Consider the following 17,277-nt stretch of genomic DNA (forward strand, 5'->3'; position numbering starts at 1 on the left):
AAAGGGAGGGAGGGAGGGAAGAAAGGAAGGAAGGAAGGAGAAAAAGTTTAGCCCCTGCTGCATACTTAGAGATTCCAATCAGTAACTTGCTCTCATATATAAATGAGCTCCTCATTAAAACCTCTATCAGAAAATAAAAACAAATAGAAACAATGGAGAGAAAATAGAGACAAGGCATAAAGAAGAATAATACCTCAGAAAACATAACTAATAGCTTCAGAAAGATGCCATAAAGAAGAGAATGTGATTTAGAAAAAAGAAAAATTAATCAGAGAACACAGAACTCTTAGAAATTAAAAATTAATTTAGATCATCTGAAATTTAAAATTTTAATTAAGTTTAGAAGATATGGTTGAGGAAATTTCCCTGTAAGTAAAAGAAAAAGCCAAAACTGAAAAGTATGTTAAAAAAAAAATGAGAGAGAAAGAGAGAGAGTGTGTATGTCAATTCAGGTGATCTAATCTCAGGGGTTGTAGAAAGATGGAAGAAAGAAAATGGAGTGGACTATAAAAGGATTCACTGAGTAGCCAGACAATGAGGTCAAAAAGATTCTCCCTAAGGCACATTCTAATACTATTTCAGAACATTGGAGAAATGAAAGAGGAAAATAAGAGAAAATAAAGAGAGAAAAATAGGTCACATGGTAAGGGTCAGGAGCCACAACAGCAGTTGATCTTCCCATCAACAGTGGAGCAAAGCCCTCAAATTTCTGAGGAAAGAATTGGCAACCTATAATTCTACATCTGGACAAATTATAACGTGAAAATAGGGTTAGATTAAAAACTGTTTAAGAAGTAAAAGGTTCAAATTTATTTCTCTGCATCTTTTCTCAGAAAGTTAAGTGAGGATGTGCTCCAACAAAATAAAGCAATAAACCAAGAACTGTAAGGATGGCAGAGGATCCAACACAGGAAAGAGGTAATAGGAATTCCTAAGATAAGATGAAGGGAAGTCACAGGATGACAGCTGTGTAGGAGGAAGTCTAAATAATAGATTCCCTGACCCAATTGACTATATTGACAGGAATTTTGTAGTTCTATGAAAGAATATGAGAAGAACTAGTGATTTGTACATAAAAAATTAAAACAAATCTAAAAGAGGGAGGGACAATTATTAACAAATCCAAGAAATATTTAAGAGCCATACAGGAGAGAAATGTAATATATTACTTGGCTCAGCTGTGAACACAATTTACCTAATCATAAAAAATGTAAAGACTAAGTATTAATCAAATAAAATATTATAACTCTACTGGGAGTATGAAAGTGGAGAAAGGACTATGAGAGGAGGCAGGGTGGTAAGAGTGCTAAATCTTCAACCTGCGTTTTACAAAGTAATAGGTAATATCTAAAACTGCTTAATCAAAAAGAAAAAAATAAGCAAACAATTTAAACACATGGAAGTACATACCAGAATAGCAGCTGAAAGAGTCAAAAGTATTTGGGGGATGAAAATTGGGGTTGTGTTAGGTAAAGAGATGACCACCATTTTCCCTTTAAGCTTTACAGTCCTATTTGACATGTGAAGTTATTATACATGAATTACTTTATCAAAAATAAAAATTAGAAGGGAAAAAGAGCAAACAGTCTACACTTTCTTAAGCTCATTCATCCCTTAGTGACAGCAGGTCTTGTTTATAAACCACTGCAACCTCAGCTCTCCCCATGCCTACACTCTGGAAGGTTCCTTTAGTACTTAGGTTCTAAGGAAAACCTTTTGTCTCCTTTGGAGGCTAAATAACAAAAGAAAACCTGTTCTTATTCTTCCTGATGGGGTAAGTCATTATGAAATTAACATTTAAAAATCAAGCTTAGGGTTAAAGTTAAAAGTAGTAAAACAAGAACTCCTATAACTTTTGTTCATGTCAAACTACTTATACTTTATTTTTTATCCAATAACTTATCTAATTACAGATACCACAGTAATTCCCGTTACTCCAAGTTTCATATACAAAAATCAGAAAAATTTTGATAAATTATAATGAGAATATTTCTTGAATCCAGAACCATTAAACAAGGCCACTGCATGAGAGTGTGCATTTTGCGCTCTGCTGAGGAGATGAGGGTAGGAGGTAGGTTCAGTTACTCACTAAGCCAGGATACCCAAGTTGCTCTGCCTGGAGCACAGGGTTCTTGTTTGTTATTAGCCTACCCAGAGAGGCCCTTTTTGCAAATGAATCAGTCAGGGGATGCACCTTATATGTAATTCACAAACAACGCAGTACATCCTAGTCGCGGCTCTGATTAACTGTCTTTCTAACAAAGGCTCTATTTTAATCTTTTGATCAATTTGCACTTGGACAAACTATAAGACTATGAGCAGTGGTCAAATCTGTGTGATCAAGACCTACATTTACAGATTGATGTCCCTGTCACAAATGTCTTGTTACGTACCAAGAACGTATTTCCACAGTGCCCACACACAACTCTTGTACCTTCTGGTTGGACTGGCAATGCAGGTTGAGCTGGCTGTTCTTCAGAAATAAGCATTACTGGGCCAAGGTTAATTATGCGTCTACTGTGGAAACAGAGAGGAAACAACTTCATTATCCCACAAATGGACTGAGAGTGAAACCTACACTATGGGGCCAAAAACGTGGAATATAGCATTGAAAATAGGTTATACTTGTTTTATAAATTAAGTGAATTAAATGTCAGCCTTTAGAGCCAAAATCACAGAAAACAGCAATAGTCAATATTTCAAAAGCAAAAAAATTAGTTGGAATTGGACCTAATCAAATCACCTTGGGAACCATTTAACTACTGCTTCCAAGTTTTTATAAATTCAAATCTTATCATTCCTTACCTTATCTTACCCTATCTAGGAAGAAAACTTGAGTAAAAGACTAAGTAAGTTAAAAAATTGTACATTAACAGATATATGTGTGCCATGAAGGTACCAAAGTGCTGAGTCACAACCAAATTTCTCTGGGTAGGCTGGTACTCCTTAATGTCTGTTTAATTGGAGTTGGACAGAAAGGACAATGGTAGGCTCCTTTCCTTTCCATTTCCCAGGTTACCATCAGATGGGGTTGCAAATGATTCACATAATGGTCAAAAAGACAGAAAACACAGAAACAAAACACAGTTAAGGTTTTGATATACTTCTATCTGTGCACTTCCATACACCATTTGGCAGAGGCACATGACTACAGAATTTATTGCATAGCTTATACTCAGCAAAGACTAGTGTAATAACACAATTTAAAGTATACAATGATTACTAAAACACTTCCAACTTAAGATGAAATATGTCAAAGATAAACTAGTTGGTTATTTTTAATAAAATATGAGTCACTGATTTATTACAATCTATTAAGTAGTTATGTAACATCAAGAAAACTTCCATTGCTTATTCAAGAACATTAGTTTACAAATAACTGTAACCAGAGGGGATTCAAGATGGCAGAAGAGTAAGACATAGAGATCACCTTCCTCCCCACAAATACATCAGAAATACATCTACATGTGGAACAACCCCTACAGAACACCTACTGAATGCTGGCAGAAGACCTCAGACCTCCGAAAACGCAAGAAACTCCCCACGTACCTGGGTAGGGCAAAAGAAAAAAGAAAAAGCAGAGACAAAAGAATAGGGACAGGACCTGCACCAGTGGGAGGGAGCTGTGAAGGAGGAAAGGTTTCCACACACTAGGAAGACTCTTCGGGGGCGGAGACTGCGGGTGGTGGAGGGGGGAAGCTTCAGAACCACAGAGGAGAGCGCAGCAACAGGGGTGTAGAGGGCAAAGCGGAGAGTTTCCCACACAGAAGACCAGTGCCGACCAGCACTCACCAGCCTGAGATGCTTGTCTGCTCACCCGCCGGGGCAGGTGGGGGCTGGGAGCTGAGGCTCCAGCTTTGGTCGGATCCCAGGGAGATGACAGGGGTTGGCTGCGTAAAACACAGCCTGAAGGGGGCTAGTGCGCCACAGCTAGCCAGGAGGGATTCTGGGAAAAGGTCTGGAGCTACCAAAGAAGCAAGAGACTTTTTCTTGCCCTTTTGTTTTGCGGTGCGTGAGGAGAGGGGATTAAGAGCAATGCTTAAAGGAGCTCCAGAGATGGGCACGAGCCACGGCTATCAGTGCAGACCCCAGAGACGGGCATGACATGCTAAGGCTGCTGCTGCTGCTGCCACCAAGAAGCCTGTGTGCGAGCACAGGTCACTCTCCACAACTCCCCTTCCATGAGCCTGTGCAGCCCGCCACTGCCAGGGTCCTGTGATTCAGGGACAACTTCCCTCGGAGAACACACGGCATGCCTCAGGCTATTGCAACGTCATGCTGGCCTCTGCCGCCACAGGCTCACCCCGCATTCTGTACCACTCCCTCCCTCCCTCACTCAGCATGAGTGAGCCAGAGCCCCCGAATCAGCGGCTCCTTTAACCCCATCCTGTCTGAGCGAAGAATAGATGCCCTCAGGTGACCTACACTCAGAAGCGGGGCCAAATCCAAAGCTGAACACCAGAAGCTGTGCGAACAAAGAAGAGAAAGGGAAATCTCTCCCAGCAGCCTCAGGAGCATCAGATTAAATCTCGACAGTCAACTTGATGTACCCTGCATCTGTAGAATACCTGAATAGACAATGAATCACAACAAATTGAGGAGGTGGACATTGGGAGAAACAATATTTTTTTTTTTCCGTTTTTCACTTCTTGTGAGTGTGTATGTGTATGCTTCTGTGTGTGATTTTGTCTGTATAGCTCTGCTTTTACCATAAGTCCTAGGATTCTGTCTGTCCATTTTTCTTTTTTTTTTTCTTTTCTTTTTTTAGTATAGTTTTTAGTGCTTATTATCATTGGTGGATTTGTTTTGGGGTTGGGTTGCTCTCTTCCTTCTTTCTTTATTTTTTATTACTTTTTAAGTTTTTTTAACTTTTTTATTTCATTTTATTTGACCTCTTTTATTCTTTCTTCCTCCTCCCTCCCTCCCTCCCTCCCACCCACCCTCTCTCTCTCTCTCTCTCTCTCTCTCTCTTTCTTTCTTTCTTTCTGCATTTTTTTCTCAGCTGTGTGGATAATAGGCTCTTGGTGCTCCAGCCAGGCATCAGGGCTGTGCCTCTGAGGTGGGAGAGCCAAGTTCAGGACATGGTTCCACCAGAGGCCACACAACTCCAAGTAATATCAAATGGGGAAAATCTCCCAGAGATCTCCATCTCAATGCCAAGACCCAGCTCCACTCAACGACCAGCAAGCTACAGTGCTGGACACCCTATGCCAAACAACTAGTAAGACAGGAACACAACCCACCCATTAGCAGAGAGGCTGCCTACAATCATAATAAGGTAACAGACACCCCAAAACACACCACCAGACGTGTACCTGCCCATCAGAAAGATAGGATACACCATCATCCACCAGAACACAGGCACCAGTCACCTCCACCAGGAAGCCTACACAACCCACTGAACCAACCTTAGCCACTGGAGGCCGACACCAAAAGCAACGGGATCTATGAACCTGCAGCCTGCAAAAAGGAGACCCCAAACACAGTAAGTTAAGCAAAATGAGAAGACAGAGAAACACAGAGCAGATGAAGGAACAAGGTACAAACCCAGCAGACCTAACAAATGAAGAGGAAGTAGGCAGTTTACCTGAAAAAGAATTCAGAATAATGATACTAAAGATGATCCAAAATCCTGGAAATAGAATGGAGAAAATACAAGAAACATTTACCAAGGACCTAGAAAAACTCAAGACCAAAAAAACAATGATGAACAACACAATAAATGAAATTTAAAATTCTCTAGAAGGGATCAATAGCAGAATAATTGAGGCAGAAGAATGGATAAGTAACCTGGAAGATAAAATAGTGGAAATAACTAATGAAGAGCAGAATAAAGAAAAAACAAGGAAAATAATTGAGGACAGTTTCAGAGACCTAGGGGACAACATTAAATGCACCAACATTCGAATTGTAGGGGTTCCAGAAGAAGAAGAGAAAAAGAAAGGGACTGAGAAAATAATGGAAGAGATTATAGTTGAAAACTTCCCTAATATGGGAAAGAAAATAGTTAATGAAGCACAGAGAGTCCCATACAAGATAAATCCAAGGAGAAAGATGCCAAGACACATATTAGTCAAACAATCAAAAATTAAATACAAGAAAAAAGATTAAAAGCAGCAAAGGAAAAACAACATATAACATACAAGGGAATCCCCATAAGGTTAACAGCTGATCTTTCAGCAGAAACTCTGCAAGCCAGGAGGGAGTGGCAGGACATATTTAAAGTGATGAAAGGGAAAATTGTACAACTATGATTACTGTACACAGCAAGGATCTCATTCAGATTTGACAGAGAAATTAAAAGCTTTACAGACAAGCAAAAGCTAAGAGAATTCAGCACCACCAAACCAGCTTTACAACAAATGCTAAAGGAACTGCTCTAGGCAGGAAACACAAGAGAAGGAAAAGACCTACAATAATAAACTCAAAACAATTAAGAAAATGGTAATAGGAACATACATATCGATAATTACCTTAAATGTAAATGTATTAAATGTTCCCACCAAGAGACATAGACTGGATGAATAGATAAAGAAACAAGACCCATATATATGCTGTCTAAAAGAGACCCAATTCAGACTTAAGGACACATACAGACTGAAAACGAGGGGATGGAAAAAGATATTCCATGCAAATGGAAATCAAAACAAAGCTGGAGGGCTTCCCTGGTGGCACAGTGGTTGAGAGTCCGCCTGCCGATGCAGGGGACACGGGTTTGTGCCCCGGTCCAGGAAGATCCCACATGCCGCGGAGACACTGGGCCTGTGAGCCATGGCCGCTGAGCCTGCGCATCTGGACCCTGTGCTACCCAACGGGAGAGGCCACAACAGTGAGAGGCCCGTGTACCGCAAAAAAACAAAAACAAAAAAAACAAAGCTGGAGTAGCAATTCTCATATCAGACAAAATACACTTTAAAATAAAGACTATTACAAGAGACAAAGAAGAACACTAAATAATGATCAATGGATCAATCCAAGAATAAGATATAACAATTGTAAATATTTATATACCAACATAGGAGCACCTCAATATATAAGGCAAAGGCTAACAGCCAAAGAAGGGGAAATCGACAGTAACACAATATAGTAGAGGACTTTAACACCCCACTTTCACCATTTGACAGATCATCCAAAATCAAAATAAATAAGGAAACACAAACTTTAAATGACACATTAAACAAGATGGACTTAATTGATACTTTTAGGACATTCCCTCCAAAAACAACAGAGTACACTTTCTTCTCAAGTGCTCATGGAACATTCTCCAGGACAGATCATATCTTGGGTAACAAATCAAGCCTTGGTAAATTTAAGAAAATTGAAATCGTATCAAGTTTCTTTTCTGAAAACAACACTATGAGACTAGGTATCAATTACAGGAAAAAAATCTGTAAAAAATACAAAGACATGGAAGCTAAACAATACACTACTTCATAACCAAGAGATCACTGAAGGAAACAAATAGGAAATCAAAAATAGCTAGAAAGAAATGACAATGAAAACATGACAAGCCAAAACCTATGGGATGGAGCAAAAGCAGTTCTAAGAGGGAAGTTTATAGCAATGCAATCCTACCTTAAGAAACAAGAAACATCTCAAATAAACAAACTAACCTTACACCTAGAACAATTAGAGAAAGATGAACAAAAACACCCAAAAGTTAGCAGAAGGAAAGAAGTCATAAAGATCAGATCAGAAATAAATGAAAAAGAAATGAAGGAAATGATAGCAAAGATCAATAAAACTAAAAGCTGGTTCTTTGACAAGATAAGCAAAATTGATAAACCATTAGCCAGACTCATCAAGAAAAAAAGGGAGAATACTCAAACCAACAGAACTAGAAATCAAAAAGGAGAAGTAACAACTGACACAGTAGAAGTACAAAGGATCTTGAGAGATTATTACAAGCAACTATATGCCAATAAAATGGACAACCTGGAAGAAATGGACAAATTCTTAGAAATGCACAAACTTCTGAGGCTGAACCAGGAAGAAATAGAAAATATGAACAGACCAATCACAAGCACTGAATTAAAACTGTGATTAAAAATCTTCCAATAAACAAAAGCCCAGGACCAGATGACTTCACAGGTGAATTCTATCAAAGATTTAGAGAACAGTTAACACCTGCCTTTCTCAAACTCTTCCAAAATATATCAGAGGGAGGAACACTCCCAAACTCATTCTACAAGGCCACCATCACCCTGACACCGAAACCAGACTAAGATGTCACAAAGAAAGGAAACTACAGGCCAATATCACTGATGAACATAGATACAAAAATCCTCAACAAAATACTAACAAACAGAATCCAGAAACACATTAAAAGGATCATGCACCATGATTAAGTAGGGTTTATGCAAGGAATTCAAGGATTCTTCAAAATATGCAAATCAATCAATGTGATACACCATATTAACAAATTGAAGGGTAAAAACCATATGATCATTTCAATAGATACAGAGAAAGCTTTTGACAAAATTCAACACCCATTTATGATGAAAACCACCCAGAAAGTAGGCATAGAGGGAACTTACCTCAACATAATAAAGGCCATATATGACAAACCGACAGCCAACATCGTCCTCAATGGCGAAAAACTGAAACCATTTCCATAAGGTCAGGAACAAGACAAGGTTGCCCACTCTCACCTTTATTATTCAACTTAGTTTTGGAAGTTTTAGCCACAGCAATCAGAGAAGAAAAAAAAAATAAAAGGAATCCAAATTGGAAAAGAAGAAGTAAAGCTGTCACTGTTTGCAGATGACATGATACTATACATAGAGAATCCTAAAGATGCTACCAGAAAACTACTAGAGCTAATCAATGAATTTGGTAAAGTAGCAGGATACAAAATTAATGCACAGAAATTTCTTGCATTCCTATACTCTAATGATGAAAAATCTGAAAGTGAAATTAAGAAAACACTCCCATTTACCACTGCAACAAAAAGAATAAAATACCTTGGAATAAACCTACCTAAGGAGACAAAAGGCCTGTATGAAGAAAATTATATGACACTGATGAAAGAAATTAAAGATGATACAAATAGACAGAGAGATGTATCATGTTCTTGGATTGGAATAATTAACATTGTGAAAATGACTATACTACCCAAAGCAATCTACAGATTCAATGCAATCCCTATCAAACAACCACTGGCATTTTGCACAGAACTGGAAGAAAAAAATTCACAATTTGTATGGAAACACAAAAGACCCCAAATAGCCAAAGCAATCTTGAGGAAAAAAAACGGAGCTGGAGGAATCAGGCTCCCTGACTTCAGACTATACTACAAAGCTACAGTAATCAAGACAGTATGGTACTGGCACAAAAACAGAAAGATAGATCAATGGAACAGGATAGAAAGCCCAGAGATAAACCCATGCACATATGGTCACCTTATCTTTGATAAAGGAGGCAAGAATATACAATGGAGAAAAGACAGCCTATTCAATAAGTGGTGTTGGGAATACTGGACAGCTACATGTAAAAGAATGAAATTAGAACACTCCCTAACACCATACACAAAAATAAACTCAAAATGGATTAAAGACCTAAATATAAGGTCAGACACTATCAAACTCTTAGAGGAAAACATAGGCAGAACACTCTATGACATAAATCACAGCAAGATCCTATTTGATCCACCTCCTAGAGAAATGGAAATAAAAACAAAAATAAACAAATGGGACCTAATGAAACTTAAAAGCTTTTGCACAGCACAGGAAACAATAAACAAGACAGCCCTCAGAATGGGAGAAAATATTTGCAAATGAAGCAACTGACAAGGATTAATCTCCAAAATTTTAGAGCAGCTCATGCAGCTCAATATCAAAAAAACAAACAACCCAATCCAAAACTGGGCAGAAGACCTAAGCAGACATTTCTCCAAAGAAGACATACAGATGGCCAACAAACACATGAAAGAATGCTCAACATCATTAATCATTAGAGAAATACAATCAGGTATCATCTCACACCAGTCAGAATGGCCATCATCAAAAAAATCTCCAAAGAATAAATGCTGGAGTGGGTGTGGAGAAAAGGGAACTCTCTTGCACTGTTGGTGGGAATGTAAATTGATACAGTCACTATGGAGAACAGTATGGAGGTTCCTTAAAAAACTACAAATAGAACTACCATATGACCCAGCAGTCCCCCTACTGGACACATATCCTGAGTAAACCATAATTCAAAAAGAGACATGTACCACAATATATATTGCAGCTGTATTTTCAATAGCCAGGACATGGAAGCAACCTAAGTGTCCATCAACAGATGAATGGGTAAAGAAGATGTGGGACATATATACAATGGAATATTAGCCATAAAAAGAAACAAAATTGAGTTATTTGTAGTGAGGTGGATGGACCTAGAGTCTGTCATACAGAGTGAAGTAAGTCAGAAAGAGAAAAACAAATACTGTATGCTAACACATATATATGGAATCTAAAATATATATATATATATATATATATATATATATATATATATATATATATATATATATATAGTCATGAAGAACCTAGGGGCAAGATGGGAATAGACACAGACCTACTAGAGAATGGGCTTGAGGACACCTGGAGGGTGAAGGGTAAGCTGGGACAAAGTGAGAGAGTGGCATGGACCTATATACACTACCAGATGTAAAATAGATAGCAAGTGGCAAGCGGTCGCATAGCACAGGGAGATCAGCTCGGTGCTTTGTGACCACCTAGAGGGGTGGGATAGGGAGGGTGGGAGGGAGGCAGACGCAAGAGGGAAGAGATATGGGGATATATGTATATGTATAGCTGATTCACTTTGTTATAAAGCAGAAACTAACACACCATTGTAAAGCAATTATACTCCAATAAAGATGTTTAAAAAAAAAAAAAAAAAGGGGCTTCCCTGGTGGCGCAGTGGTTGAGAGTCCGCCTGCAGATGTAGGGGACGCGGGTTCGTGCCCCGGTCCGGGAGGATCCCACATGCCGCAGAGTGGCTGGGCCCGTGAGCCATGGCCACTGCGCCTGCGCGTCCGGAGACTGTGCTCCGCAACGGGAGAGGCCACAACAGTGAGAGGCCCGCGTACCGCAAAAAAAAAAGAAAGAAAGAAAGAAAGAAAAAAGATAAATGGACAGAAACAGAGTAAGTAAAATATGAAAAAATCTGTGTGCACTGCACATAGCAAAAGTAAATTTTCTTTGTGAAACTTTTGTTTCAAATATATGAGTGTGTGTATGTATGTATGGAGATGAACACATGTGAATTTTGGGTTGTAAAATAAAATGTATTTTACACTTGGCATCACAGCCAAAAGTTTAAAAACTGTGACAAGCACTGATTTGAACTATTTATTTTCTCTCTCAGAGCTTCAGATTTGTCACCTATAAGCTGGAAATAAAAATAACAGCAAATAAAAAAAAAGCAAATAACTGTAACCATTAATTTCAAACTAAGCAGTATTATTCCTTTAACAAAGAAAAAAATGCTGTAGGTCATATAATTACTTTGAGGAGAAAGACTGTTTAGAACAAACCTGCCACATAATGAATCTTTAATAAGTACTTGTTGAATGAACAAATGAATGAATGAATGAATCTTCATGTCTTACCAGTTGGGTCTTGGACATCCTATTCGCCGTGATGTGTCCTTACAAATGAGGAGACAATTACAAGGGCATCTAACATACTTCTTCCCTGTTGGGGGGTTTTTGATTGGCTATATAATAAGAGAAGAAAATATAAACACAGCAAATTAACCAAAGTACAAATTGCCAAAACTTGTTTGTATATAAAATGGAAATTATTCTTAAAATCTAAGGCTCCCCATAGTGCTACCAAAGTACACATTAAGGAAAAGTGCATCGTAAGTGATTTTTTAAATTTTATTGAAGTATAGTTGATTTACAATGCCGTGTTAATTTCTGCTGTACAGCAAAATGACTTGGTTATACATATACATATTCTTTTTCATATTCTTTTCCATTATGGTTTATCACAGGATATTCAATATAGTTCCCTGTGCTATAAAATAGGACCTTGTTTTTTATCCATCCTATATATAATAGTTTGCATCTGCTAGTCCCAACCTCCCAATCCTTCCCTCCCCAATCCCTCTGCCCCTTGGCAGCCACAAGTCTGTTCTCTATGTCTGTGAGTCTGTTTCTGTTTCATAGATAGTATCATATTTTAGATTCCATATATAAATGATGTCATATGGTATTTGTCTTTCTCTTTCTGACTTACTTCACTTAGTATGATAATCTCTAGTTGCATCCATATTGCTACAAATGGCATTATTTCATTCTTTTCAATAGCTGAGCAATATTTCATTGTATATACATATATATATATATATATATATATATATATATATATATATATATATATATATATAAAACACATCTTCTTTATCCTTTCATCTGTCAATGGACACTTAGGTTGTTTCCATGTCTTGGCTATTGTAAATAGTGCTGCTATGAACATAGAGGTGCATGTACCTTTTCGAACTAAAGTCTTGTCTGGGCATATGCCCAAGAGTAGGATTGCTGGATCATATAGCAACTCTGTTTTTAGTTTTTTGGGGAACCTCCATACTGTTTTCCATAGTGGCTGCACCAATTTACATTCCCACCAACAGTGTAGGAGGGTTCCTTTTCCTCCACACTCTCTCTAGCATTTATTATTTGTAGACTTTTTAATGATGGCCATCCTGACCAGTGTGAGGTGATACCTCATTGTAGTTTAGATTTGCATTTCTCTAATAATTAATGATGAATAATAGGTGATTTTAAATAGCCCAAATGTTGGTAAACACTCTATAAAATTTGGGGAACTGTAGAGATTTAATTAGAAGGGCATATTTCAAAATTAGTTTGTATTGGCCTGGAGTTGTTTTCCATTTAAAGTTCACAGGACAAGGTCATTTATCTGCCTGGCCAGGGGCAAACATTCACTGAGGGTTCTTGCACATGTCTGAGAAAAGCAAGCTCAAAGAGAATAATACGGAAAGAGGAGTATATCACAAATTTGAATTTTTCTTAAACTTTACTCACTAGAATACAAGTGATTAATTTTATGGCATCTTTTAGCTTAAAAAACACTTATTATAGCTCCTAATGCTAGCATTTCCTTTTTTCTTTAACTTTACAGTAAATTTAAAAGTTAGAATAAATAACACCAAAGAAAACACTCCTCTCATTACTAGGACTTAAGCTTGTTAAAGCAAATAAGCTCTGATGCACTGAGAGGAATGGAACACCACTCCTGTGGCATGCTTGCCAAAATGTATAACCTGAATTTAATCACAAGATAACATCAGACAAACCCAAATGAGGAACATTCTACAAAATATCTTAACTGTGCTCTTCAAAACTGTCAAGGCAATAGAAGACAAAGACTAAATTTCAGATTAAGGGAGATTAAAGAAACATGATAATCAAATGCAACATGTAATTCTAAATTGACTCCTGGACCAGATTTTTTTTTTAATGGAACAATTGGGCAAACACGAATTAAGTCAAAAGATTAAATAACAGTATTGTATCAATGTTAATTTGCTGAATTTGATAACTGTACTGTGATTGTATAAGTGAATGTCCTTTTTTTTTAGGAAAATTTACACTAAATTTTAGTAAATTTACACTAAAATGTTTAGGGGTAGAAGAGCACCATGTCCACAATTACCTTAAAAGGTTTTGAAAAAAATATTTATTTATTTAGAGAGAGAAAGCTACTTTGGAAAAGTGTCAATGTTTGTGGAATGTGGGTGAGCGGCCCACATGGGAATTCTCTATACTATGTACTACTATTTTTCTAACTTTCTGTAAGTCTGCAACATATTTTTTTTAAGATTTAAGAATTTTAAGTAAATAACCTTGGTAGAAATATATATAAGTTAGCAATAAGCCATCTGCAATTTATTAAACTATATTATAGATAGAATATGACAATCTAAAATTCACAAACATCCAGAATGTGTTCCTATATAATCTAAAGTATCAAGAAGCAGAATTTGTCTTAATTTCTCTGTATACATATTTTACCATTAAGTAAATGTGTGTTGGGCAAATGACAAGATTTATTTTTATACAGACATACCTCATTTTACTGTGCTGTGCTTTATTGTGCTTTGCAGATACTGTGCTATTTTACAAATTGAAGGTTTGTGGCAATCTTGCATTAAGGAAGTCTATCAACATCATTTTTCAAATAGCATTTGCTCACCTTGTGTCTCTGTGTCACAATTTTAGTAATTCTCACAATTCTGGAATGTTTTTCATTATTATAATATTTGTTATGTTGATCTGTGATCAGTGATCTTTGATGCTAGTACTGTGATTATTTTGGAGTGCCACAAATTTTGCCCATATAAGACAGCAAACTTAATCGATGAATGTTGTATGTGTTCCAACTGCTCCACCTAGTGACCCCTTCTCTCTCCCTCTCCTTGGGCCTCCCTATTCCCTGAGACACAACAATATTGAAATTAGGCCAGTTAATAACCCTACAATGGCCTCTAAGCATTGAAGTGAAAGGAAGATTCACACATCTCTCACTTTAAATCAAAAGGTGGAAATGATTAAACTTAGTGAGGAAGGCATGTCCAAAGCTGAGACAGGCCAAAAGCTAAGCCTCTTGCACAAAACAGCCAAGTTGTAAATGCAAAGGAAAAGTTCCCAAAGGAAACTAAAAGCGCTACTCCAGTGAACATACAAATGATAAGAAAGCAAAACGGTCTTATTGCAGATATGGAGTAAGTTTTAGTAGTCTGGATAGATGATCAAACCAGATACAACATTCCCTTAAGCCAAAGCCTAATCCAGAGCAAGACCCTAACTCTATTCAATTCTATGAAGGCTAAGAGGTGATAAAACTGTAGAAGAAAAGTTCCAAGCTAGCAAAGGTTAGTTTATGAAGTTTAAAGAAAGGAGCCATCTCCAAAAAATAAAATTGCAAGGTGAACTGCCAATGGCCCAGCTCACAAACTCCAGATATCAGGATCAGCTCTGACCTGGAAACTCTAATCCAAATTAATCCAACTCATTAGGTGCAAGTCCTCTGCACAAGGTCCCTGAAGCTAGACTAAGGGTGAAAGAAGAGGTATAAATTCCATGAAGATAGAGACATTAGCTGTCAATCACATAGAGGTTAAAGGAAAGAAGCTGAATCTGAACCCCAGCAGTCTGACTCCAGGGCTTGTGTGCTTAACTGCATAACCAACAGTATGTGTCATGCAAAACTGCAGAATTTTTCAATTCCTGTCCAAGATGGCAGAGTAGAAGGGCCTTCAGCTTACTTCTTCTCACGACTAACTGCTGAACAACCATCGATTAAGAAGAGTGGAACCTACTAAAAAAGATATTTTACAACCAAAGACATAAGAAGAACCACAATAAGACAGTAGAAGGGGTGCACTCCAGATATAATCGAATTCCATACCCCCCCAGGTGCGTGGTCCACAAACTGGAGAACAATTATATCGCAGAAGTTCTCCCATAGGAGTGAGAGTTCTGAGCCCCACATCAGGCTCTGCAGCCTCGGGGTCTGGCATTGTAGGAGGAGCCCTCAGACCATTTGGCTTTGAAGGCCAGAAAGGCCTGATTGCAGAAGCTCCATAGGACTCCTGCAGAGACTTTGGAGACTCAGAAACAGAGACTCCACTCTTAGAGCGTGCACACAAGGTCCTGTGAGCACTGGTAGCCAGGGTAAAAGCAATGACTTCATAGGAGCCTGGGGCAGACCCACCTGCTAGTCTTGAAGGGTATTCTGGGGAGGCGGGAGGGTGGCTGTGGCTCACTCTGGGGACAACAACACTGGTGACAGTGTTACCAGGGGACATTCATTGGTGTGAGCTCTCCTAGAGGCCAACATTTCGGCATCAAGACCTGGTCCCACCCAACAGGCTGTAGGCGCCAGTGCTGGGATGTCTCAGGCCAAACAACCAACAGGGTGGGAACACAGCTTCATCCATCAACAGACAGGCTGCCTAAAGGGTTCCTGAGCACACAGCTGCCTCTAGACACACCCCTTGATACAGCCCTGCCCATCAGAAAGCCAAGACCCAGCTCCACCCACCAGTGGATAGGCACTGGCTCCACCCACCAGGAAGCCTGCATAAACCTTTAGACCAGCCTCACCCACAAGGAGGCAGACACCAGAAGCAAGAAACCACAGTCCAGCAGCCAGTGGAACTGAGTCTACAAACACAGGTCAGAATCTACCCTGGGACCAGCTGGTCCCTGGCCCTCGGTGATGAGAGGGGACTGTACTACTGGGACACACAGGAAATCCCCTACAGATGGCCACTTCTCCAAGGTTGAGAAACATAACTAACCTTCTATATACATAAAAATACAAATAGAATTTTAGACAAAATGAGAAGACAGAGGAATATGTTCCAGACGAAGGAAAAAGATAAAACCCCAGAAGAACAACTAAGTGAAGTAGAGATAGGCAAACTACCCAAGAAAGAGTTCAGAGGAATGATAGTAAAGATGATCCAAGAACTCAGGAAAAGAATGGATGCTCAAGCAAGAGCTTACAATAACTTTTTAACAAAGAGTTAGAAAATATAAAGAACAACCAAACAGAGTTGAAGAAAACAAAAATGAAAAACACACTAGAATCAATAGCAGAATAAATGAGGCAGAAGAACAGACAAGTGAGCTGGAAGACAGAATGTTGGAAATCACTGCTGTGGAACAGAATAAAGAAAAGAGAATGAAAAGAAACAAAGACAGTTTAAGAGATCTCTGGGACAACATCAAATGTACCAACACTTGCAATATTGAGGTCCCAGAAGGAGAAGACAGAGACAATGGGCCTGAGAAAATATTTGACGAGTTAATAGCTGAAAACTTCCCTAACATTGGAAAGGAAACAGGAACCCAAGTCCATAAAACCACAGAGAGTCCCATACAGGATTAACCCAAGGAGGAACACGCCAAGACACATAATAACTGAACTGATAAAAGTTACAGATTAAGAGAAAATATTAAAAGCAACAAGGGAAAAGCAATAAATAACATACAAGGGAATCCCCAAAAGACTATCAGCTGATTTTTCAGTGAAAACACTATAGGCCAGAAGGGAGTGGCATGATATATTTAAGTGATGAGAGGGGAAAAACCTACAACCAAGAACACTCTACCCAGCAAGGGTCTCATTCAGATTTGACAGAGAAATCAAAAGCTTTACAGACAAGCAAAGTAAAAAGAATTCAGCACCACCGAAAACAATTTTACAACAAAAGTTAAAGGAACTTCCCTAAGCAGAAAAGAAAAGCCCACAA

The 17,277-nt window shown here is 38.4% G+C and overlaps 1 protein-coding gene across 1 annotated transcript in view; it reads right to left on the reverse strand.

Annotated features, from left to right (window-relative positions):
- Positions 1-17,277, reverse strand: part of PIP4P2 (phosphatidylinositol-4,5-bisphosphate 4-phosphatase 2) — an 84,978-nt gene that overhangs the window by 36,102 nt on the left and 31,599 nt on the right. Inside the window, exons 3-4 of the mRNA XM_004283222.2 lie at positions 11,597-11,703; positions 2,394-2,517 (exon numbers count right to left, since the gene is read on the reverse strand). Coding sequence (XP_004283270.1) covers positions 2,394-2,517; positions 11,597-11,703 — 231 coding nt within the window. The remainder of the gene's footprint in view (positions 1-2,393; positions 2,518-11,596; positions 11,704-17,277) is intronic.

This window comes from Orcinus orca, chromosome 17, assembly GCF_937001465.1.
Source record: "Orcinus orca chromosome 17, mOrcOrc1.1, whole genome shotgun sequence".
Lineage (NCBI taxonomy): Eukaryota > Metazoa > Chordata > Mammalia > Artiodactyla > Delphinidae > Orcinus > Orcinus orca.